General features: G+C 41.3%; 1 protein-coding gene across 2 annotated transcripts; it reads right to left on the reverse strand.

Moving 5' to 3' along the window:
- Window positions 1–2,294: 2,294 nt before the first annotated feature.
- Window positions 2,295–21,891, reverse strand: Sdr16c5 (short chain dehydrogenase/reductase family 16C member 5). 2 transcript variants are annotated; one of them, XM_090338839.1, is made up of 7 exons: window positions 21,772–21,891; window positions 17,302–17,648; window positions 13,167–13,298; window positions 9,441–9,540; window positions 8,447–8,591; window positions 7,396–7,521; window positions 2,295–3,656 (listed from the first exon to the last, which is right to left on the reverse strand). In XM_090338839.1, the coding sequence occupies exons 2-7, from the start codon at window positions 17,632–17,634 to the stop codon at window positions 3,566–3,568; spliced, it is 927 nt and encodes a 308-aa protein (XP_090194965.1). In that variant the 5' UTR covers window positions 17,635–17,648; window positions 21,772–21,891; the 3' UTR covers window positions 2,295–3,565. The 2 variants fall into 2 exon arrangements, with proteins under 2 accessions (XP_090194965.1, XP_090194964.1); XM_090338838.1 differs by having other exon boundaries at window positions 21,752–21,891.
- Between the last annotated feature and the right edge of the window lie 4,599 nt (window positions 21,892–26,490).

A 26,490-nucleotide genomic window follows, 5' to 3' on the forward strand; every position in this document is an offset into this window, starting at 1 on the left:
CTGCAATAGAGCAAAACCTTGATACATAAAGCCATATAGTATGAAGCTAATTGAAAAGACCTCCAGGATATTGAAACAAAAGCCATATAATGAGTGATTGTTGTCCTTAATGTACTATGTTATCTCTCATCTCTTTTGCTGTCCCTTGGTTATCTCATATTGTTACAGTATCTCACTTTTTTATCTGATATATTGGATTTATTTGTATTTGGTTATTTGAAATTGAATAGGGCAGGGGGGGGGGGAAACCAAGATGGGGGAGGGAGAGGAGGGTAATGGGGACCAAGACATGTGAAAGGGTATCAATATATGTGAATTAATGCACCATCTATCTGGCAAATATCATGTAACCCTTTTATTAATTACAATAAAATATATATAAAAATTTTTTGTTATGGGTGTTTTAAGTTGTTGAAAGGAGTCTATTTTTATGATGATTATCATTTATCTTTTAAAAGAATAGATATGGGATAATTGAGAAAGAATCATGTCAGATATTTTGTGGGGGAACACAGTAATATTCATGTAATGGAAAGCTTGGTTTGGTATGGATGAGTTGTTCATGAATGCACACGAGAACCTTCAATGGATCTGTGAAAATTCCCATAGGCCAGACTGTTGAAAGTAGTCTATCTTTTGAAAACCCCACATGAGCTTGAGATGGATGTGTATTCTTTTATTGTCGGATGGTATATTCTACAGTTTTTAGTTATATCAGCTGATAGTACTGCTGGATGATCTTACTGGTTTTATGGTGATTCTGTTTACGGTTTTTACTTAGCTTATTTCTTATATAGCCCTCTTTCTGTTTAAATGTAGATCCAAATTTCAGAGCTATGTAATTTGCTGTCTTCTAAAGAACTTCTTTGAACATTCGTTGTAAGGTAAGTCTACTGGTGATAAATTCTTTTAGATATTTCTTTAATCTGAGAAAGTATTTTTCCTTTCCCTTTCTTTCTTTTATTTTTTTTTTTTATTTTTATTTTTTTTGCAGTCATGGGGCTTGAACTCTAGGCCTGGGTGCTATCTCTGAGCTCTTCAGCTCAAGGCTAGCACTCTACCATGTTGAGCTACAGCACCACTTCTGGTTTCCTGGTAGTTAATGGGAGGGAGATAAGAGCTTCTCCCTCTCAGCCCTTTCTCTTCTCAGAAGGGAATAACTAAGATGGGAGACCCCCTTTTCTGGCCTGCTTGTGCATTTTTCACTGAGAGCAAAAGGAAGCCTGAACCTCCAAGGTGATGTGTTAGGATGAGGGGCTCTGGCAGATGATTAGGACTCAATTAGAGCATGAGGACAGGCTCCCGATGAGGAATTCTCATCCTGGTTTGATTCTGTCTTTCTCTACATTCCCTGAGAATAAGCTATGTATGGACACAGCAAGAAACTAATTTGTAAGCCATGGAGAGTCCAGGAGAAAATAAACCAGTTAGACCTCTCTCTTGGAACTGTGAGAAATGAATTCTTCCTATATAAAGCACCCACCCTGTGGTATTTGGTTATGGTAGCTCAGAATGACTAAGACAACATCACGATGTTAAAACCACAAGAAAACCAAAACAATAACAAATAAGGTCCCACCTTTCTCCACAAAGAATCTTCCTACTAGCAAGGACTCTGCTTAAATTTTGAGCAACACGGGCAGTGTTTGGTCCTAGGGCTGAGTCTGCTTCTGCACCTCCCCTCCCCCATCCCTGCATCCTTTCAGCCTGGCTTAGGTGCATATCTCCATTATGGCTTCATTAGATTACATTCCAATGTTGGTATTGACACTTGCTCACCAGGATAATTAAACACCTTGTTTTTTTTTTATCACCTTCTAGAATCCTCTAATTTACATGTGGTCTCTTCTCATAGGAACTCTGCTTCAAGTAACTCTGAATTTGTTTAGACAATTTTATAAAACCACAATTGGGTTTCAGGCCTTTGGAGTACCCCAGCTGAGATGCACTCCAATTAGAAATAATTGCTGTTAATGTTATGATGTGCTGATGCCTCCCCCACAACCTTTGTTCTACCAAATCCCTCAAGAGTCTCTTCTTTATTCTTCAACTAAATAGACAGCCCCGGAATGTATGCTCATAGAATCATAATATGGGAGTAATATTGTGCTTCTCTCTTAATTAACCTTGTTAACCAAGGATTTGGGAACTTCATTTGGTTAGTCTAAAAGAGCCTTTGATCTTGGTAACCATCTACCAAGATGCTTCTGGGAAATGAAGTGCCTTAAGTTCTTTGGCATACACCAAATTCCATTTCATTCTGAGTCATGACACAATACCATTGTTTGATGAAATAACGTTTGTGTAGTGTTTATCATGGTGCTGAACAGAGTAAACAGTTACCGTCATTAGCATCATAAGACAAATTTTAAGGCTGAGTGGAAACAAAGGAACAGAAATTACACAGTCAGTGCCCAGTATATTACAGATCCCATACTGGAAGAGACCATTGTTTCCTAAGAGCATCTTATCTTCAACACATCAGAGTCTTGATTCTTTTGGAACACAGTGTCTTCCAAGGCCCCTTATCACAGTATGCTCCCAATCAAAGTAAGAGGGACAAACAGACTGCTGTTTCTCTAACTGGGCAAGTGCCCCCACCAGCCTGGGAAGGAGTTCCAGGGATATGGTAATTAATGTATTTTTCTTAATCTTGCTTTTATAGTTAATCTCCAAAGCATGAAAGCAGTTTGCCAGTTGATTAAACTGTAAGAACACAATTACTCAGAGGTGAGGGCAGCTCTCATGAATACAGATGCGTGAAATTGCTCACGCTGTGGAGAAATACCTCTACACGAAGTCCAACTTGAGCTATTAAGTTCGTACCAACAAGTAACCACGTGAAAGATTAAAGAAATTGACTGGTAGCAGAAAATCTAACTCTATAAAAAGTTCATTTCTAGAGTAAGAAGTAATCATTCTTTGACTTCGTGGTAAACAATGTGATCCCATCTGAGAGTTTGGTGTAAAATCATTGTCAAGCAAAGCTCCCCAATCCGCCTTCAACAAGTGCCAATTGGCACATGCTGAGTACTGAGGATATGGAGGAGCAGTAAGCCTGACGAAGCTGCTCTGGAAAGAAAGGCACAGTGGATGGGCCTTTTACAGCATCAGTGGTCCAGGTCCAAAGTTACCAAAGCTGACAGATGGCAATGAGACATCCAGAGTCCTTTTGGCAAGACTTTCCTCCTTGCAGTAAGGCAAACCGTGCACCCCATTCCCCATACAGGCTCACCCACAGCCCTTCCCATGGCAGTTACCTCCCCAAGAGCCAAAGCCTTAAGACAGCTCATACAAGAAAAGCCCACTTCTCTCTCACATCTGTTGCAAATGGAAATAACAAAAGGGGGCTATCTTTATTATTATTAAAAAACAAACAACCAAAAATGAAAACAAAACTCAACCAAAAAAAAAAAAAGGAGATAGTAGTATTATTTTCAAAGGCATTGGTACTCTAGTCCAGGCAGCAGAATATAAATGGTAGTTATTTTCAGATACATTCTATCTTCTTTGAAGTATGAAGTGGCATTGGGTATCAGGTAATTATTGGCCGTATAACTTGTCTCTAGGTTTTCTTTTTCCCAGTGAAGCCATCCATTGCCTGGAAGATGCCCAGATAGTCACCTATAAGCAGTCCCGTCTTGATGGGTAAGAAACTAGAGAACACAAGAATAAACTGTCTTGGTTATTATTCATGAAAGCAACTTTGACAGCTCAGCTGAAAACTGTGACTTCCTGTCACAGATGAAGTCACTCATTCATGCATGCATCATACATTGTCAGGCTACGACTATGTGCTCCAGGATCACTGGTCTGGTTCCATGCAAGATAAATATGAGAACCCCTTACTTACGGTCTCTCTAGCTCTTCTGGCTCTACTTAAGTTTTTCAATTCACTTCTCATTTCCATTCCCAAAATATCACTCCCTTATTTATCTGGTGACGAGAAGGAATCTTTACATACAGGTTTGGAAGAATATGCATTTTGGCTGCAGTGCTAGCTCAGGAAACTCATTTAGCTTGCACACCTCAGTGTACTCAAATGTAACACAGGGGAATCCATCTTTCTTTCCTGGGGTTTATGTAAGCATGAGATACAATAGTTCCCCAGGCTTTTAGTAAGACAAAACGAAGGCAGTTAATCACCTCCATCTCCACTTGGCCCTCTGAAGGCCACAGATTCTTGGAACCATCAGACAGGGGCCCTCTCATCATGGTGATCTTGACATCAACTCTGACAGTGAGGAAGAGGGCAAGAGGATCTTGTATTCACTGTCCATTTTTGTGGACACATCAGGATTACTGGGTACATCCAGCCCTCCCTAACTTATGGAATCTGTTCAAGTGTTGACTTCTAGGGGAGTCTGCCCAAGTACTACACTTAAACCTTGTTTTTCTCTGAGCCTTCTGAAATTCTCTGTTCTGGTTTTATTTATTCATCTATCTATTTATTTATTGGGATATGCTAGGTCCTAAGGCTTGAGTTCAGGGCCTGGCCACTGTCCCTAAGCTTTTTTTCCTCCACTTGAGCCACAGCTCTATTCCTGGCTTTTTGGTGGTTAACTGGATGGAGATATGAGTCTCATGGAACTTTCTGCTCAGGCTGGTTTCAAACTACAATCCCCAGTTATCAGCCTCCTGAATAGCTAAGATAATAGGCACAAGCCATTGGCATCTGGCTCTGGCCTAGATTTCTTCACAATACTTACAATCCCCGTGTATTTTTTCTCTTGTAATTTTTTTGTGTTTCTTCCTTGCTACTCACCTACCCAAGAAGATAGTTTCCAAAATGACTGGGACTGTTGTTGTGTCTTGTTGTTTGCTGGGACCTCAGATCCCAGGATTGTGAGGGACAAACAGTACTCTCCTGTTTGCTGAATGATTGTTTGATGTGATCTCCTTCTCTAAGCCTCTTCCTGATTCCTCTAGACTTCTCAGGTACTATCTAGCCTTCCCTCCACCATGGCCTAGGATATGGTATGAAATGAAAATAAGAAATTCAGTGTTCGTGTGTGAAAATGGAACTAGCAGGTGACTGACAACTTGAGGGCTGGGTGGGGTTGGAAGTAATGGGAGAGGATGATAGAAAGGGTAATATTGATCAAGGTACATTGTACTCATAAACTGACATATTGGATTGAAACTCCTTTGTTCAATTAGTTAAAGATAATGATCATGTTTACAATAAAAGAACATCCCATGAAAATAACTGTAACCTCCATAGTTATTCAGAGTAGAAAAATTAAGCCTCGTGTATTTGAGTTGGCTTTGTTCTAATACCACTGAGGTAGGGATATACACACTATCCAATAAAAAGAGCACAAACCAAGCTGCACACTAACATATAACTGTCTCTCCATTGTAGAAGAGAAAACTGAGGTTCAAGGAACACAGAGGATGCTGAGTCATAGTATTTGTAAACACCAGGACCAGAACCTTGCATTTGAAACTACTGCCAATGACCCTTTGTCCTGTCTCATGAGGTTTTAGCCAGCCATGCAGTGCTAGATGAAGCCTGGAAAAAGATAGGAAGTGAATGACTTTTGGTTCATTGGGCAAAGTAGATTAGCTAGAGCTTATGAGGAAAGAAACCACCATAGGGCCATGACTATTAGCCACATGGTAATCATGAAGTATAGTGGCCATGGTCAAATCACTGGAGATCAGTTACTGTCATGGGGAATGAAATTATACATGGAGCTGTGGACAACGAGATGAATTCAGATGGGGACGAGACCAGTTTCAATTCACCGTGGGGCAGTGGATTGACAGTGGAATGTGCTTCTTTGTAAAGGAGAAACCTCTACGGGGAAGTAGAAACAGACAGACCTTTCACAGTCTACAGCATGAGCATGGGAACCAGTGGAACAGTTCAGTACCACCATCCCCCAAACCAGGGCAAATGCTCATACGCTACAGCTGATAATTTCCTTTGGGAGAGCACAGAAGGCCAGCAACAGTATTTCTTATACCCCCTACTTATTATTCTGCTGTAAATCAAACTCAGAACCTTAAGCATGTTTGGAAGTGCTCTACCACTGAGCTATAATTCTAGCTCTTTTTCTTCTTTTTCTGTTCTGGTCCAGGACCTTGCTAAACTCAGCACTGTCCCTGAGCTTTTGTGCTAATGCTAGTTCACAGGTCCACTTCTGGCTTTTTTTGGCTCTTGATAGGAGATAAGAGTCTTGTGGATTTCCCTTCCCAAGCTTGTTTTAAACCCTGATTCTCAGATCTTAGCCTGAGTAGCTAGGGTGACAGGGTTGAGCTATTGGTGCCCAGCTTCTAGCATTCTTTCCTTTTCCTTTTCTTTCTTATTCAGTTATTTTTTTCCCCTCTCTTTTTAAGAGATGGGATTTTTTTCCTCTCAAGTTCTCTAATCTTACAAATCAAATTATCTACTTACTGACAACTTTACCTATCTTGAAATTTTTTGAGGTATCTACATGATTGGTTTTGACTTTGAGACTTTGTACTTGAAGAAGTATGGACACAGTACATATTCCAAATGATGTTGATTCTTGCTAGTACTGGGGTTTGAACTCCAGATTACACTTGCTCAGCTGAGGCTCTACCACTTAAGTCATACCTCAGTTTGAGTTTTTGCTAGTTATTCTGGAGATAGAATACCATCTATAAAGACTGTCATGGCTGGTCTCAAATTATAATCTTCTGGACCTCAGACTACCGAGTGGCTAAGATTATAGGTGTGAACTACTGGTTCCTGGCCTAACATGATTGTTTTATGATAGATACAAGGAAAAAAAAAGACAAACAAATGAAAAAACCCATCTTGACTGGGCGCTGGTGGCTCATGCCTGTAATCCTAGCTACTCAGGAGGCTGAGATCTGAGGACTGTGGTTTAAAGCCAGCCCAGGCATGAAAGTCCATGAAACCTTATCTGCAACTAACCGCCAGAAAACCAGAAATTGGGCTGTGGCTCAAGGGGTAGAGCACTAGCCTTGAGCAGAAGAGCTCAGGGACAGCGCCCAGGCCCTGATTTCAAGCCCCATGACTGACAAAAAGAAAGAAAGAACGAAATAAAGAAAGAAAGAATGAAAGAACGAAAGAAAGAACGAAAGAAAACATCTTAAAGTCTTTGCAATCTATCCACAGCTCATTCTGTATGTAAATTCACTTCATTTTGATAATGATGCAATATCTAAAAGGATAAGTGGCGGGCCAACCCCTTTTTCTGGACTCAGGGACCTATTACAGTGCAAATTTGAGACTGTGTCAAGAAACAGGTCCAAATGAATTCACCGTGTATAAAGGTCTTCCTCTCTAAAATTCATCAATTCAACAGACATAAATATTTACTAAGTGGCTATTCCTGGTGGGACCTGAAGGAAGCCATAGACTGGTAAATTGGGCTAGTAATAGAAGCTTATAGTTACCTTTTCAAAAACAACAAGAAGTATAAAAACTTTGGCAAATACAAGTACACCTTTTCTTGCAGGATAGCTTCCACTATCTTTTCTACTGCGTATTCAGGTTCCAGAATTGGTAACAGAGCAGGACACCTAAAATATTAGTAAAAGAACTCAATTTAATAAGAATAATTTTTTCCAAGTTAGGGGTTAAAAGGTTTTAAAATATCACATTTCTTTTTCTTTCACAGCTGATCTCCTTTTAGATTTTACTGCTTTATGATTGGTGTGGTAACAAACATAACAAAATTTGAAGTGGAAAATGATTCTAATTAATACCAGTAATCATCTATGTAAAACCATAGTAAACAAATGGTCAAAATGTTGTAAAGCAAGGCACTGAAATCCAATTTCCTGCCTTTCTCTATGGGGTGCTGAACTGGGCATTTATGTCTGCTAGAGATGCAGCATGTCCCTTGGCCCCCAATGAGATACAATTGGAGGGTCTTTAGAAACTCACTGGCTCATGACTGTAAAACACTCATGTGTATGCTTAGTGTCCTTAGCAGAAGAGCCATGAGAGAAAGCGATAATGTCTCTCTTTTCTCTTACCTCTCCGCTCTTCTAAGTGGGGCAAACAATCATGAGAAGATGGCTTCTACCAGACTCTGGATGTAGGACCGACTCTCAGCCTCCAGAGAGACCATCTCTTGTCTAAGCCACAACAGGGCATGGTATCATGGCATAGAAACCTTAATTAAGCTTTTCTTCAATGATTTTTTGGTCTTCTTGGGACCACCATGAATGGCAGAGAAAAGCAGTGGCCAGAACAGCCTGGGAGATAAATAAGCAGATCTGGGGCTACAGAGTGCTTACTAATTGGACATGTATTGATAAGCGATTTATATTCAACTCAACATTGTAAACATAAACATGCAGAATAAAAATTCTGAAACCATTTAAAATATCAAATGCAATCGAATAAAATATTTTCTAAGCAACTTTTAAGAGAGAACACAATTTAATAGATAGCCAATCATTTTTTACTACATTTCTTTGAAATCAAAAGGATACTTGCCCAGTAGTACAACCTTCAAACATTCCAGTTTTTATAAAAAATGGACATACGATTGTAGTTTTGATACCCGTGTGGTTTTGGACATGTGTTTCTAGAAACATAGATTCGGCAAATCCAAGGGCTGCAAATTTACTTGCACAATAATCTGAAAGAGACAAGTAATGCTAATGTATAAAAGTGTACATGATTTTTATTGCATTCTGCATCCTTATGCTTTGCAGATAATGGACTTTTTTTTTACAGAAACTTCACACTAAGCAAATCTACTGGCTCCTTTTATCCAACAGCCTTGGCAACTGTCAGCACTGTTTTGTCAGGACAGCGTTCAGTGTATGTATATATATGTGCACGTGTATACATGTATGTATATACATGTATGTATATGTATGTGTATACCTGTAGTTTGGCCAGAAAAACCTTTTTCCAAGTGTTTAAAGCAGAAAAGATTGCAGTTGTTAGAGATTAGCACCATTAATAGGACATCAAGTACCTTATGCCAAAAGTACAAAAGAGATACCCTGAGGTTATCTCAGCAATCTCAGGCCTTGATAGGCCTTACTCACACCAACCTCAAAGACTTGTCTGAGAAGTGAGCCAGCACACCCTGCAGACACAGAGCCGTCTAGGGAACTGCTTTCTCAGCTAACCAGTGAGAGTCAAGGTTCAAAGATCCTTCAAAGTGTACCTCTTTGCTATTCTCAAGCCAATAAGTGTCACAAAGGAGATAAAATTGACCCCCCGACTCCTTTTCTGCAGATTTCTTGGAAGAAAGAAGCCTTCTCTAAATTCATACCAAAGACCACTTCATGGAATCTTCAGGAAGAGGAACAATAAACAATGATTCCCAAAGGTACAATCTGGCTTCCTGTAAATTTATTTATCTGACAGGAAATAAAGGTGTCTAACTTACCTTTATTCACTTTTACTTTTAGGGTATTATGCCAACAGTGATTACTCAGACCTTCTACTCAAGATAACAGGGAAGTTCTCTTACCTGCTAGCCCGTTTACTCCAACTAATCCAGCTGAACTTGAAATGCATACCAAATGTCCATGGTTGTTAGCGACCATGGCAGGAAGAAAGGCTTTGTAAGTCTAAGGAGAATAAAGAAAAATATGTAACGTTGAATAGCACATTGTGTGTTCTTTTTAGACATTTCTAGGATTATTGTGATTCAAAACATTGTACTAAGTTCATAAAAGTATCTGCAGGTATTGGGCTATACAAACTTAAAACATGTGGAAGACAACCATTTTAATCTGTTTAATGTGCTAATTTTCCCATATAATTTCTGTATTATTAAACATAATTTATGCAGATTTATGGTTTGCTTCCATTTTGCTTTAGCAACATACTATTCAATGTAGTACAGGAAAATTTTAGGTGTGACAGATACCATCCAAGGAACAATACCAGAACTTAAAGATAAGATAAAGTGTATATTGTTATTGTCTTTTTTCCCAATGCCCTCTGCCTTAATTTCCAATTTTAAAGTTTTCTTCAACACTAGTCACAGGATATCTTGCTATTGGCTCTTGATGAAAAACAGCACTTTGCCCTCAGCTCATCTCTACTTCTTTAAATAATGTTTTATTATTTTAATTGATAACACAGAGTATTTTTTAGGAAGACAGAATGCAGGCTATATCACAGTCCCATAGACCACCTTCATTGGTTTTTGTTGTTGTTGTTTGTTTTGTTTTTTGGTGGTGGTACTGGAGTGTGAATTTAGGGCCTTAGTCTCACCTTGGCTTGCTTGGCTAGTTCTCTACCACATGACCCACAACTCCAGCCTAGCTTGTTGCTGGTTAATTGGAGTCTCCTAGAATTTTCCTTCGGATCTCAGCTTCCTCAGTAGCTAATATTACAGGTGTGAGCACCTGGCTTCACCTTCCCTTTTGTATGAGAACCTGGAAAAAGGAGGTACAGAGAGAGCAAAGAGTTTGGGAGAAGGATGTCTCTAACAACGAAGAAGTGGAAGAAGTGATTAAGCACATATATGGGCAAGGGGGTTAAGAAAACACCTTTCCAGGACCTCTAGGATATAGAAACAAAAGCCATATAATGAGTGATTGTTGTCCTTAACATACTATGTTATCTCTCATCTCTTTTGCTGTCCCTCGGTTATCTCATATTGTTACAGTATCTCACTTTGTTATATGACATATTGGATATATTTGTATTTGGTTATTTGAAATCGGATAGGAAAGGGGGGAAAACAAGATGGGGGTGGGGGAGGAAAATGGGGACCAAGACATGAGAAAGGGTATCAATGTATGTGAATTAATGCACCTTCTATCTGGCAAATATAATGTAACCCTTCTATTAATTACAACAAAAAATATATGAAAAAAAAAGAAAACACCTTTCCAGACACCACACCTTCGTCAGTTGCCTGTTTTGCAGGATTTCAGAGAAAAGTGAAAGATACAAACGAGGGAAAAGAAACAGCACAGAACAATGAAGGATATTCTGCATTCAAAGTTGAGGCTGAGTGCCTCTGCCTCCCCACTGGGTTACTGCCAGTACAAGCTGGAGATCTGCAGTGCTGTGGTTTTTGGATGTTTGGGCAATTAGATCATAAGCAGGGGTCATAAGAACACCGAAACACTTGCCCAGAAAGAATGGACTAAGAGGACAGAAGCCAGAAAAACATCAACTTTTAGTAACAACTTGGACAAGAAAGAGAAGGAAGAAAGGAGACCATGATGGAGACTGGGGGAGAAGAAGGGGAGGAAAAGGATTTGAGTCCCCAGAGTAAAATGTAAAAGTTGACTTACACAGACATATAGCTAGAATGAATTTTTATATACATATGCATTTATAGATATATATATATACACAATGTACATAAAATATAGATTTAAATGTTTCTTTGCATTATTCTTCATACATATTATGTTTCAAAGCACTTTGTGCTTCAGATGCTCATTATATATGCACATCTATCTCTTTGTCTCTCATCTACTTATCTATCACAAGGTAGAGGAGCATATGGGATGAAAAAAATCTTCATAATAATTGCTGTAGCAACCTCAGGCCCACTAAGTTCTTAATCTTTCCAGCCCATTGCCCCCAAACAATACAGGACACCCAAAATACCACCAGAACCATTACACTTTGGGTGAGAACAGGGGACAGAAACGTATAAACTCTAGTTAAAATTTGGAGGCTGTGGAAGGGAGAGTTGGGTGAGCTCAGAAATCTTCAGTGAATATGCCCAGAGGGAAAGAGCTTTGCCTGGGGAGTGAACAGCTGTGAGCTGGAAACAAATAGATCACAAGCTGAAAGAGGAAATGAGAGCTTACATGCATGGTAGGAAGCTGTAAATAGCTAGTGTTGACAAAAGACAGCAGGATTGTCTTCCAGCTTCTTGGAACGGCGCATCACTCTCAAGCACTCTATCACTTGAGCCACAGTTGCACTTCCAGCTTTTTTTAAGTTTATTGGAGATAAGAGTTTCAGACTTTCCTGCCCAGGCTGGCACTGAATCACCACCTTCAGATCTTAGCCTTCTGAGTATTAGGTGTAAGCCACTAGCACTGGCTCACTATGTATTCTTGACTAAATCTTTTCAAATCTATGGCCCCTGAAAAAGACCACTGAACTCTTTTAAGGAATAGTGTGATCCCTTAGTAACTGGGGTGGAGGACCTACTGCAGTATCTTCCAAATCCATGCATGCACAAGTCCTTTACAGAAATGGGTATACATGGGCCAGAAGTATGGCCTAGTGGTAGAGTGCTCACCTAGCAAGCACAAAGCCCTGGGTTCGATTTCTTGGTATCACATGCATAGGAAAAAGCTGGGAAGTGGTGCAGTGGCTCAAGTGGTAGAGTGCTAGCCTTGAAAAAGCCCAAGGACAGTGCTTCGGCCCTGAATTCTAGTCTCAGGACTGGGGAAAAAAATGGTATATAGTACTGGCATATAACCTATGGATATCCTCCCAATACATTTCAATCATGACCACATTAGTCATAATACCTGATATAATTGTAAATGCTATTAAAAGAGTCAATATATTATTTAGTGACGTTGATAAGGAAAAAAGTCTACATATGTTCCATACAATTATTATTATTTTTTTTGGCAGCACTGCGTTTTTGAATTTAAGCCTCTTATTTGCTAAACAGGCACTTTACCATCTGAGCCATGTCTGCAGCCCTAAATTGTACTTTTGATCTGTGAGCAGCTGGATCCAGGGATGTGGAACCTACACATAGAGAGAACTGCCTTTATATATGAGCCACCCTCGACAGTCTCTGATATTTGTCAGTAGTTGATAAATGGCACCACTATGAGGGCTGTAGAACTGCTTACGCTGAAGATTAAGTTGGATCAAGAGAAGAACACTGAAGCTAGATGTGGTGGCCCTCAGCACTCATGAGGCTGAGGCAGGAAGATCTGAAGTTAGAGGCTAACATGGGCTACATAATGAAATCCTGTTTCAAAAGACAAGATGAGTATGAGGAGAGAGGAAGGGGAGGAAGGGGGAAGGAGAGGAGGAGACATACACAAATGGCTGGACTAGGAGAACCCAAAATTAAAAGTGGTAGAGCACTTGCCTAGCTTGTATGTGGTCTTGCATTCTGTGTCCAGTACAACATACAGAACTCCAAGTTAACTTTAACTAGAGGCTGAAAATGTTGTTAAATAGCAAAAGGAAAAACCTAAAAATATCACAGTAAAGTTTCTATTTATTATAACAAGAAAAAAATTACCCATAAATGTGCTTTAAAATTCACTTCGAATGATTTCTCCATAAGCTCATCTGGGCAGTCAAGGAACTTTCTGCCTGTTACAATACCAGCGTTGTTGATAAGGATGGAAACGTCCCCAACATCTTTTCTAACCTGTGTGAGTAACAAGGGAGAAACCACTAAAGTAGTAATTCTTTCTAAGATCTAGGTTTTATTTTCAAATAGTCATACATACATTTTTATCCTTAACACAGGTTGAACTCATATACTCCAAAAGCCCATTGTTTTGTATCCTAGGGAGTGTACAGCTCCCTAGAGATTCAGTTAGATGCTTTCCTTTTAGATCAGATGGTTGTAATGCTAAAATGTTACTTTCCTTTCATCCTTACAGCTATCCTTGTACATTACAGTTAGTAACTTTGTTCAGTGTTCTAAATTAATAGCATATCATTTTAATCAATGTGGAAACATATGATAACATTATAACCATATAGAGAACAGAGATTAGGATCTAGCCCATATAGAGATGGGGCAGAGCTAGGAACAGAGGGAGGGTACCACACATTTTAAACACACAGCACAGATTAGAATCTGCCAGTCTTGGATTTCTCAATAGGCTGGTTTTGTTTTCCCTTTACTTCAGCCCATTAGGCAGAAGATCTAAGAGTTCTCCTTGTTGCTGTAATACCAACTATATGGGTATGCAATACTTTTATGTATGAAAGACACATTCCGGTGTAACGCTGAATCTTTCCCCAAGATTGTGTAATCTTGGCTCTTACGTCACAAGCAGCCAAGATCCTTTCCAGGCTTGATGACAGGAAGGGTGCTATGCCCACTGCAGCTGCAACATTCCCCGAAGTGGCTCACCATAGTCCCATGGTACCCTCCAGCTGTATGCCACTGTAGTGTGACACAAGAACGGATCATCTTCTCATCTGCTGTGTGGCAGGCCTGGGTTGGAGTATTATAGTACACATGTGTTTAAGGCATTTCTATTAGCCAACTGGGTCTGAAGGCTGGGATGATCTCAGGAGAACTTCACATTTCATGCTGCTGTTTTCAGATTAAAAAGCCCTGGAAATAATTAAAGTCTGACTTGGCAACTGGCTATTTCATTAAACCTAACTTGAGGGTAGAAACAAGAAATAGTCTGACCAGAAGCAAAATCAAACAGCAGTATTGGAGTTTGTGAAGATATGGCTCAGAGTCAGGGATGGAAAAGCCAGAGGCTAACACTGAAGACAACTAAATAGGCTAACCCAGTAAAATAAACTAGTAGCAATGTATTCCTTAGGGTTATATTTAAGACAGAATACAACAAGTTCTAGTTCATTTTTTTTTCTCTGAATCTACTATTCCTCTCACTGTAAGAATGAGCCCATGGGTGCCAGGGTCTCACACATGTAATCCTGTTACTCAGGAGGCTGAGATCTGAGGACTGTGGTTCAAAGCCAGCCTGGTCAGGAAAGTCTATGAAACTTAGTGCAAACTCCAAGACTTCCCCCCACCCCCTCCCCAAAAAAGGAATAATCCATGATACTTTTCACAAAACTCACACATAAATTCTCAGTGTTTATTAGACAGGATCTCTCTATAATACACACACTATGAAACTCAGAACATTCTAGAAAACCCATGGATTCTCACATATGTCAGTATCTAACTCTAAACTTCATGGTAATGGATAGCAGGAAACATCTGCTTGTCTCAGTGACCACAGAGATCATGTCCCCGGACATCTGGACGTGTGCTAAGCCAAACTGACTCTGAACTGCTTCGTCTAAGGGGCTTTGTCATGAGACAGGATTCTTCCACATGCTGCCTCAAGGACAAATAACATTGACTTAGCTTCAGTCTACTCTTATGGGACTGCACAAAATAACCTCTCACCCAGGGTGTGGTGCTAGACTTTTCATGATCCAGACACAATCTGGCCAAGTTAGCAAAGCCTCAGCCGAGACCAAAATAGGTATACTACTCTAAAGATGTCTTTTCTTGGTTACTCTCCTAGGGGAAATTTAGAAAAAAGAATTCTGTGTATGTTCTTGTGATCAGAATGAGAAGTAGAAAAAGTGGGCTCACAGTGAGGAAGAACCGGATTCTCCCGAGTTCCAAGAGCATATCCTTAATCATCTCCAAGATCTCAAAGCAATAAAAGCTGAGTGATCAGCTGGTCATATGATTTGCTTGACTGTTCTAGAAACCAAGTAGGTGGGATAGGAATAAATCACAGATCTAGAGCAGAGGGAGGCAGTTATCTATAGAGTATTCTATAGTCTTTTGCCTAGCACACAAAGGTGATTGGATATATACCAGGGACTACTGATAACTGGCTGGAGAGGTTATTTGTGGACAGTGTAAGTCAAATGTGTTGAATGATGGGTTCTTCACATGTAAAGTGCTGAGGCTGGAAGAGACTCCTAATGCAAACCTGTAAGATCCGGTCAGGTGTGGAGCTCTAGGCTGTCCTGAGCAGCTTATAATTGGAGCTGATGGTAACAACTATGTGTAATGGAAGGACAACCTCCTCTGGATGGGATTTGCAAATCTTCCCACTTGGAGGTGAGCAAGTAGTAAAACCTGATCCTATGGTAAGATCTGGTCAGGTGTGGAGCTGTAGGCTGTCCTGAGCAGCTTATAATTGGAGCTGATGGTAAGAACTATGTGTAATAGAAGGACAAAAACTCCTCTGGATGGGATTTGCAAATCTTCCCACTTGGAGGTGAGTAAGTAGTAAAACCTGATCCTAGTGGTATCTGAAATGGTGGAAGAACTTTGTAAAGGGTGGTAGCTTGTGGTAGGCTGGTTCTTCCCTGTGCATTAAGTAGAGCAAGCCAAGTGGCCCAGTACAGTAGTATGTGACATAGCACTATTGTGAGGGCACAGAAATACCTACGAAGATGAAGGATGTATCTATGTGAGCGAAGAATCTCCTCACCATCGACATCCTGGAAGTTAGGTTTCCTGAAAAAGTCTTTGTATGTATGTCTGTATAATTGCTAAAGAAACCAATGCATTTATGAGTTTAGGATGAACAGTCTGATTTGCTTATGATTATTTATTAAAAGTACAGATTTAAATGGTGGTTTGGAGTAAATATAGACTAGATTTTAAATCAAATTAACTATAGGCACAAATCCTGGCTGAATCACACACTAAATGGGTAACCCTAGGTAGAGTATTCAATGTTTCTTTTCTTTTCTTTGCCTCCTTCCTTCATTCCCCTTTTCCCTCCCTCTCTTGCTCCCTCCCTTTTTTTCTTTTTCTTTTTCTTTTTTTTTTTTTTTGCCAGTCCTGGGGCTGGAACTCAGGGTCTTGCACTGTCCTTGACCTTATTTCTGTTTAAGGCTGGAGCTTGACCTGTTAAGACACAGCACCACTTCCAGCTTTTTCTGCATATGTGGTACCAAGCAGCAGAAGCCAGGGCTTTGTACATGCTAGGCAAGCACTTTACCACTAGGTCACAGTCCTGGTCGTCAATGTTTCTTTTTTGTGTGCTAGGACTGGGGTTTGAACTCAGAGCCTGGTCCTCACTTACTGGGTTGGTGATCTTACTGCTTGGGGACACACCTCCAGCTCAGCTTTTGGCTGGTTATTTTGGAGATGGAATTTAGCAGACTGCTCTGTTGGGGCTCACCTTGAACTGTGATCCTCTGGATTTCAGCCTCCTGAGTAGCTAGGATTCTAGGTGTGAGCCACTAGTCCCTAGATCAAAAGTAGTTTCATAATCTTTAAAATGGTTTCCCACTTCATTCTCTATCAATAGTACAATGCGGGTCAAGACCATCAGAACAGAGCAGTGATTAGCATAACTTAGAGAAGTCCACAAAGTCAAGGCCAACTGTAGCTTTGCTACTGATTAAGGAGGCTGCACATGACAGCCCTAAGCCTCAGTGTGCTTCTTCATGAAAAGGGAACAGCGATGTTTGACTGTACAGTGTCATATGCTATGATACAATCCACATAGGATATTTAGAATATCCATGTATATAGGGTAAAAATTCAAACATTCTATTTCACATTCCCCTACCATATGAAGATACAGGTCACTGGCGATAGAAAGGCAAATAGACAATAGATACTGATGTTTGCCAAAGTATGTGCATAGGGAACCCATCAAAGTAAGACCAAGTAAGTGTCCAGTAAGTCTTACCTGTTCAGCCACTTTGTACACCTCTTCCTTTAGGCTGCAATCACAGGTGTAGGTATGTACTCTGGTGGCTCCAGCTTCCTGAGCCATCTGGCATGTCTTTTCATTCCCCTCTGCATTCACATCCCAGAGGACAAGCACAGACCCAAGGCGGGCAAATTGCAAGGCTAAGAGCCTTCCCAGTCCACTTCCAGCACCTGTGATAAGCACTATTTCACCAGCAACATTCTTCCGGGGCTTTGGGATTAAAGTAAACACCAGGGCCTCCAGAACACTGAATAGTGATTTCCCTAAGAAAACAAGCAATTCCTTCACTGATTTCAAGTTGGCAGACATATTCTGGCTGTTACCTATAAAGCAAGAGAAAGCTTGCTTAGTTATTACATGGACTTGTACTTCTGAAGTACTGAGAGTAACTGGGATGAGATCTAAAGACATGTCACCGGGACTGGGAGACTCTCAAGGAGCACATCTCGCCCATTATCTCATGCTGCCTCAAGTTCTGCATGGATCTGCACTCCCCACTATGAGTGATATGAGACAGAAATGTTTGCTAATCTGTAACTGTAACCACCATACACAAATGGATTCATTCATGATTTCTTTCAAGTTAACTTTTCTCTATATAACTAGAAGACCTATGGCGTGAATTACATATTCAAAGTCTTGGCCATATCATGGTGTTTATGATTTAACTGCTACCTTTCTGGCTTTTATTTTTAATTTTTTTTAAAGGTACTAGGATTGAGCCTTTGTGTTTATTAGGTAGGTGCTCTACCACATTAGCCAAGCCTCTACCATCTCTGGATTTTACTTTTTGCCCACTATGGTTCTTTAAGTTTGCATTGTGAGTAAAATCTCAAAAAAAGAGGAAGTTATAAAATTTTGTTTGTAAATAAATGTTTTTGAGGCCATGTGCTAAATGGATGCGTCCTTAGCACTGTAAGTCATCATGCCAGACCTCTGGTGGCCAACTCCCCATCACTATCAACTGAAGAAAGGATAGAGAGCGACTCCTGACCTCCCTGACTTGGACAAGCTGTGAGAATGTGCTATGGCCCTGGCTCAGAATCACTTTGTAGATGCCATTGTGTTTGTCAGATTCACAGTGTTGCTCACTGAGAAGGCACCTAACAGGTTTTCCTAGAATAAGAAAATGCTTCATGCTTCTTATTACCTCTTGCTGTCATTACTTACACTTTAGTGAGAGTAAATTCATAGGATGCTAAGAAAGAAGGGAAGGCAAGTTTTATTTTCTCAGGATGAGAAGATCTGCTTAGCCGAAGGTACACTATTTAGGGAGTAAAGAGCTTCCTTTTATGGAGACGTTTGGATGAGGGCTTAGGGACCGGGATATGAAAGGAGAGGAATAAGGCAGCAGTAAGTCTTCACTTTATGGCAGCTCTTCACCATGAATGGCCAGATTCATCTATAGAAGTGCATGGCATATAGCCACATCCTTGGGAAATGCCAATTGATGTCACTTAGGCTTGATTCTGGATTATTCTGCAGATAAGCCTGACAATTAGAAAAATTCTGTATATGACCTGTCCAGGGTCTTCTGTGCTCATGAATGTAGCATCCACTTGGCTCAATCATTACAATTACTGATTCATTATGATTACTGAGCTCAAACTGCAGGTATTTCTACACTGGGTCCTGAAGCTGAGGGAGCAGCAGCTTTTCATCATCTATGGCCTGATGAACAAACTGGCCTAGTTGAAGAGGCAGAATGCAAAGGGATGACTACATCATTATAGGCCATAGTGGCACAAAATGCATGGAATATGTTGTGGGGCTGCAGATTAGGTTATAGGGAAAGGGGTTATGGAAAGACCATCCAGACTGGGACTAGGGAGAAAGCAACCTTTCAACAGACAGGAAATGATGAACAGCATGAATTCGAGGAGACTGGCAGTAGTTTTTCTGTCAGGGGGACAAGATAGTTCTAGACTCATGGTTGTTTCGCTCTGTATGTCCAGTGCTATCTAGGGAATAAGACTGGGGTTGGGTGGCCTGAGATTTCTAGTGAAATCAAGGGTGTTCTCTGCTGTGATGCACTGAGCTTCATTATGCTCTCGAGGCATGATGGAACTCTTTGACAACTTTGCTCTGACTTATTTCCACAGAACAGTTCTGGATGGCTGATTGAGCATCTCAGGCTTCTCATAGTATATACTTGAGGGGACAGGAGGCTTGCCAGGCTATAGAGCAGGGTGCACAGTGAAAAGGTGCCCCAGATACCTTCCATACACAAGCAGCCAGGGCACTGTCAGCACTTCCTTCTGTTAGAAAATTTATACTGAAGCTGGGTGTGGTGGCTCATTTCCTGTAATTCTAGTTATTCTGGAAGGTTGTATCAAGAGGATCAAAGTTCCGGGCCATCCCAGACAAAAATGTTTTGATATTCCATTTAAAGAATTCATTTTGCTAGCATCAGTAGCTGGGTAGGTAGCATATATATATTCAGCTTCAAGGGAGAAAAAAAAATCTCATCTCACCAGAAAAGCATGGACATGGCGGTATGTGCCTCTTATCTCAACAAAAGGTATAAAACCAAAGAAGCTCATAGTCCAGGCAAAAAGTGACTTTTTTTTTTTGCCAGTCCAGGGGCTTGAACTCAGGGCGTGGGCACAGTCACTGAGCTTTTTTTGCTCAAGGCACACAGCAGCACTTCTGACTTTTTCTGTGGATGTAGTACTGAGGAATTGAACCCAGGGCTTCATGCATGCTAGGCAAGTACTCTACCACTAAGCCACATTCCCAGCTGAGACCTATCTTAAAAGTCATCAGAACAGAAAGGGCTGGAAGCACAGCGCAAATGGTAGAGAGCCTACCTAACAAGTGTAAAGCCTTAGTTTAAACCCTAGCACCAATGACAACAACAAAATCCACATCAGATGACCCCAAAATCCTCTATCCCATTTCAGGCACCCCATTATATGGGTCTAGGCTAGGACAAGATAAGAGGTCTACTCAGTAGCTCCAGCCTTGTGGTGATGCCAACAGTTTCATTTTTGACCTGAGATGCAAACTCTTAGTGTCCTGGCATTCTAGACTTCAATACGCCAATCTCTCAATGCCAATGACACTAGACCCAGAACAGGTGCATAATCTGTTTTAGCAGATGCTTCCTAGTCAAGAGGAGCTTGGCAGCATGAAGTGGTCCCCATCTGGCATTGCAGAATATGCCTTACACACACAGGAGGTGATGTCTAAAGATTGAAGTCTGAGATAGAATTCTGCAGCTGTCAGTGATTTTTCTCTGCAACTGTGGTAAACATCTTGGTACTTTTTCTTTCTCTAAAAAAGTGTAGAGTGCTTGCCTAGCATGCATGAAGCCCTGGGTTTGATTCCTTGGTACTACATACCCAGAAAAAGCCAGAAGTGGCACTGTGGCTCAAGTGGTATTACACTGGCCTTGAGAAAGCTCAAGGACAGTGCCCAGGCCCTGAGTTCAAGCCCCAGGATTGGCAAAAAAAATACTTATTCAATACACAGGCACTGTGGGAGTCAGCAAGGGCCAAGTATGAGGTGCATTATATTGTCACACTAGCACATGTAAAACACACAAACCAATTAGGAAAAAGGATAGTGAGGCATTGCCTTGCACAAAGCCCTCTCCAGGTGCATGGGAACTGGACAAGGGGGAGGAGCTGGCTGGACTGCTGCTCCTTAATAGGCTACACCTCATCTCCCAGACTTGCTCCCCAGGTGGCACAACCATAACGTGGATGCTTTGCTAGAACAGTGCCCAGCCTGTAGCCATACACAGCCTAATAATTATCCGTTACAACTATGATGTGTATTTGGGCTAGCATATGAATGAATGATTCCTGGCTAGACCATTGAAAGATGGTTCTACAGAAAGCTAAAGCAATGCATATTTCTATTTTTTATTGTAAAGGCCATTTGAGGAAGTCACAGCGTCTTGAATGTAATCAGGCTGAGGATGTGATTGGTGGTTCTCACCCTATAGTCTACCAGTCCAAAAGCTGAGCTAATTCAATGCCGGTGTAAGCAAGCACCACCTGCTTCCCAGGCCAGCAGTGCCCAGGACTGCAATTCTGTCCTGCCAAAGTCACCCGGGGAAAGGGAGTAGATGGAGATAGAGGACAGACAAACTGACAGCCCCAAACGGCTGCATTTCGGGAGGTGCATGCAAGAGACCAGACTTGGTGCAAGCAAGCAAGCAACTGGACTGCAAAGGCGGACTCTTCCGCCTCCATCTAGGGAGGTTCCAGGCTCTCGGCTGTGGATGGGGATGGCGCGGGTAGCTCAGCCCCGCAGGGGGTCGGGCTCGCGGGGGCCCTAGAGCCTAGGCCTGGCAAAAGCCACGGCGACGCAGTCCCAGCCCGGGGTGGGGGCCCAACCCGGAAGCGGCTGCCACTCCCCGGCGCGCCGGGCACGCTCAGGACGGGGTCCTCCGGAGCGCAAGACCCCAGCAACTCACCTCGGACACACCGCCCTTACCGTCCGCCTCGGAGGAGCCGACCCGGTCCGCTTCGGGAATCCGTGTTCTGGAACCGGAAGGTCAGCGAGAACCTAGTATTTTTCCCGCCGCCCACCAGAGCCCGAGTCCAAAGCGGCGGCGGGGCGGGGCGGGGCGGGGCGGGGCGGGGCGGGGCGAACGGGGGGCGGGGCGGGGAAGTGGGCGTGGCCACCGCCACGTCCTGGGCGTGGCGACGACAGCAGCCTTCTTTTGCTTTTCCGCAGATGGAAATTGGATTGTGGAGGGTGGGTGCCCTTGAATTGTTTTGTTTTTAAACTTGTTTTGATTGTTATTTTAAAGGTCATGTACAGAGCGGTTACAGTTACATAAGTTGGGTAGTGAGTACATTTCTTTTTGGACAATGTCAGCCTATCCCTGGCTCTCCTAGTTTTTCCCCCTCCCATCCCCACCCACAAGTTGTATAGTTCACGTTCAACATAGTGTCTAGTTTTCTGTATTCCCCAGCACCCTCCCAAAGACAGCAAGACAAACAGGCAAGACAAAAAGAAAACCAAAACAGCAGCAAAGGAAAAATAAACAAAAAATTTGGTTACCTTTTCCTGGAGTTCATTTCCATAAATATTATTTGTATGATCAGATGTACTGGAGCCTTTGTGTTCCATTCCTAAGACTAGCAAATTTCATATTAGTTTGCGATTCCCCATGTTCAAACTGCACCCAAGATTATTAAATCATCATTTCTGAGTTGGAAGGGATCCAGATATTGACATTAGAAAAGTTCTTGGCCTCGGTTGCTAAGCCTAGCATGAAATTCCTGGGATCCCTAGCATTGGGGGGAAAAATCTGAAAAAATAAAAAGAATCCTGGAGTTCATGAGCAGGGAGGGACCATGTCACACCTGTGCAGAGCCAGGCATGACCCAGTGGGGGTAGGATTGAGGATGCACTGCTGCTGCATGTAATGGAGCCATATGTGCAGAGGTCTTGGCTTTTGAAGAACTTATCTCCCCCCCCCCAGCCCAATCTTTTTTTTTCATATGCATTTAAAGATGGAATAGGAAGGATTGACTCCTGTCTTATTCCCCCAGGTCAAGCAAAACACCAGGTGTACTCTCAGGAGCTTGTCCATAAGTAGGTCACGCAGACCTTGGCTTAGTGAAAGCCCTTTCACCCAGGCCCAGTATTACATTTTCTGCCTGGCCAAGGGCACTGCCCTTATCCCCCAAAAGACCATCGCCTATTTTTTTTTAAATTTTCTGCTCCCTTGCTATTATCCATATAAGCCAGACCCCGAGATAGCCCTGTATACAACCTCTATACCCAGGGAAAAATCTGTGACCCTTGCTGGTAATAAACAGTCCTAGCTTGTTGAAGATCAAGTCTCATCTATTCCTTTTCATTTCTCCTCCATTTTCCTAACATATGGTGATTAAGACCCTGGAGAGGAAAAGTGCCAGGGTAACGGGGACCACTCCTGAGAGGCCACCAACCTCCTGGCTGCCTCTCATCAAGCCTTTGGCTTTCCCTCCACTCTCCCAGGCAGCTCTTCACCCAGAGCACAGACCCCCTGTGTTTCTTTCTCCTCCATTTTCCTAATCTAAGTGTGCTCTAGTGTCTCCGTGATGTTCCGATGGCAGCAGGAATTAGGAAAAAAAAAAAAAAAAGACAACTACCAACCCCTTCTTGGTCTCCTCTATGAGCCCAATCTTTTTATATATCGAAAGATGGAATATTTAAAGATTGACTCCTGCCTTATTCTTCCAGGTCAAGCAAAACACCAGGTGTGTGCCCACATGCTTGCCTTGGTCAGGTAACTTTGACCTTGCTTTAGCCAAAAGCCCCCTTATACCACTCTGGGCCTGGCAATGCCAAGGGTACCTTGACACTGCCTTGACATTGACCTCATAGCCTATTTTTTTTTAAGTTTTTTCTATTTTGTCAGGGTTACTGTTACATTCATAAGGAAAAGACTACATCATTTCTTGAACATTGTTACCCTTTTGCCATAGTTTATTTCCCCTACTTTCTCTCTCCCTACCCCCTTCCAAGTTGTAAAGTCATTTCCAACATATTACCCTGTGAATATCGCTGTTACACTAGTTCACCCTTTGTCCTTGCTTCATCATCTTGTTTTTCCCCTTTCCTTCCCTAATTCAAATAAACAAATAAAAATCTGGCACCAAAGTCAGGTACAGTAATAATAGGGGATAAAACATAAGGGAAAAAAGAACAAAAGATGAAAGAAATAATTTCACATAGTACATTAAAAACAGCAACCACAAAGATAAACCTCTTGCTTCCATATCCTGGAGTTCATTTCACTTAACATCATCCTATGTGGTCATATGTACATTGTGCTATTGTGCTATTGTGACCCTTTGCTAGGAAAATCCTAGATGTGTACTAATTATTATAAATGGGGAAAACCATGGAGCCTATGTTTCTTTGGGTCTGCTTACTTCGCTTAATATGTCACCCCCCCAAAAAAAAAACCCTTTGCATTTGTTTAAGAATAGTGCATGTCATTCTTTCTGATGGCAACATAGAATTACATTGTGTATAAGTACCACATCTTGATTCATTCATCTACTGAGGGGCATCTGGGTTGGTTCCATATCTTAGTAAATAGTAAATAGTGCTGCAATGAATATCCTTGGGCTAGTAGCTTTAGAATGTCTTTGTTTCTGGACGATTGGGTAAATGCCCAGGAGTGGTATTGCTGGGTCATAGGGGAGCTCTATATTTAGTCTTTTGTGGAACCTCCATGCTGCTTTCCACAGTGGCTGAACAAGTGTATAGGACCATCAACAATGTAGTAGAGATCCCTTCTGATATAGCCTAATTTTTTTAATTTTCTGCTTCCTTCTTAGGATGCATATAAGTCAGCCCCCAAGTCCAGCCCTGTGTACAACATCCATACCCATGGGAAATCCTGTGATGCTTGCTGGCAATAAACAGTTCTAGCCTATTGAAGACTGAGTCTTATCTATTCTTTTTCAGTTTTCCATTTTCCTAACAGGTTATTGTTAATATAAGGAAGCTTGAAGCTTCATCAATCTGAAAGCTGAGACAGGATTTTTTTTTTTTTTGCTGGTCCTGGGGTTTGAACTCAGGGCCTGAGCGCTGTCCTTGGGCTTTCTCAAAGTTATAGCTCTACCACTTGAGCTACAGTATCATTTCTGGATTTTTCTATGTATGTGGTACCAGATCTTTGTGAATGTTAGGCAAGCACTGTGCCATGAGGCCAAACTCCTGGTCAAAAGAAGCTTTTGTGATCAAGGCAAGAAGTGGACAGTTTGTGGTGGGAAAGTTTTAATGACCTAATTAACATGAAAAAATGATATTACCCACATTCTCAATTTCTTGGCCCTTAGGGCCCAAGAAACCCATATTAGAAAGCTAATCACCTTTAAGATTAACAGGTATTTTGAGAGAGAAGCATGTCTTCAGATGATGGTGTAAATTATGCATCTCTTGAGAAAGTATATTGATAATGAATTAGAAAGCTATATATACTCTTTGGCCCAATTCATGTGTACCATGTGACTTTACCAAAGCACTAGGTGTCATTGGTTACCCACAGGAAAAGAAAATGGGGGCCCAAGGTAGGAAAGAACTTTTCACCTCTTCAAAATGTGGTTTATATTCTGGAAGTAAAAATCCTTTGTCATGAACTTGTTTTTTACTAGTCCTGAGACTTGAACTCAGGCCTGGGCACTGCTCTTGGGCTTTCTTGAGGCTAGCACTTTACCACATGAGCCACAGTACCACTTCCAGCTTTTCTGGGCTTTGTGCATGCTAGGCAAGCACTCTACCACTAGGACTCGCTCCTGGCCCCTTGTCATGAATTTATAAGGAGTGTATTCAGATGGAATCCCTTATATCTATCTTCATATTCAGGCTTATCAAGGCTAAGGGAAATGCTCTTTGCGTAACTTGGATTTTGGAGATGTAGTGGCAAATTAAATATAGGTATGATTGAAAATTTTAAATGACATTTTAATCATAGACATTAAAAGCATTGAAAATGCTTCTTCCTTGTCCTCACATTTTCATTTACTTGAGCAGTAGAAATCTGGGTTTTCTTTTTTCTTTTATTCTGTTGGGGCTTTAATTATATTTTTTAAAACTTTCCTTCAAGCATATATCCATTGAAATGAGAAAGGTATAAAAATGTAACTTAATACCGAACAGTTTGAGAGAGGGGGGGAGGGAAAGAAAGAGAGAAAGAGAAAGAGTGGGAGGGAAGGTATGACTGATCACTGACAAGGGCTTGGCAAGCAGGTAGATCTTATTCCCAGCAATCAGAGCCAAAGATCCCGTAAGCTAAACACACCCAGGGAAGGCATTGCAACAAAATGAATCATTCTTTTGAACAGAAACCTAAAGAAACACCCATTTACTAAACAAAACAAAGAGTGAAAATGGGACATTGGGCACCCAGATAGAACAAACAATAATTTTTATTAATGAACTATTTAAATTTTGAAGAAAACCTGGGATTTTTCTTGTAATTTGAGACAATGCAAGACAACTCAGAAAGTATGAAGTCCTGATGTGTCTAAATAAATCATATAAACCTCTGTAGGGTAAAAAGCAGAATGCTAACAGGCCAGTAGAAAATATTTTTGTATTCAAAATTGGCCATTTGTCACTGGCCATAATATATAGCATCTCCATAATCTTACACTTTGAGTAAGATTGGGTAAAAAAATACACAAATAATTCACAAATACATAA

This window comes from Megascapheus bottae, chromosome 9 (genome assembly GCF_031878675.1).
Source record: "Megascapheus bottae isolate mThoBot1 chromosome 9, mThoBot2.hap1, whole genome shotgun sequence".
NCBI lineage: Eukaryota > Metazoa > Chordata > Mammalia > Rodentia > Geomyidae > Megascapheus > Megascapheus bottae.

Bases quoted from the DNA above. Each gene is read 5' to 3' on its own strand.
- Sdr16c5 (XM_090338839.1), bottom strand. From the start codon at position 17,634: ATGTCTGCCAACTTGAAATCAGTGAAGGAATTGCTTGTTTTCTTAGGG. The intron at 9,541-13,166 runs GTAATTTTTTTC...TATTCTCCTTAG, and splicing joins ATTTTAAAGCACATTTATGG to ACTTACAAAGCCTTTCTTCC. The intron at 8,592-9,440 runs GTAAGAGAACTT...TGTCTCTTTCAG, and splicing joins TGGAGTAAACGGGCTAGCAG to ATTATTGTGCAAGTAAATTT.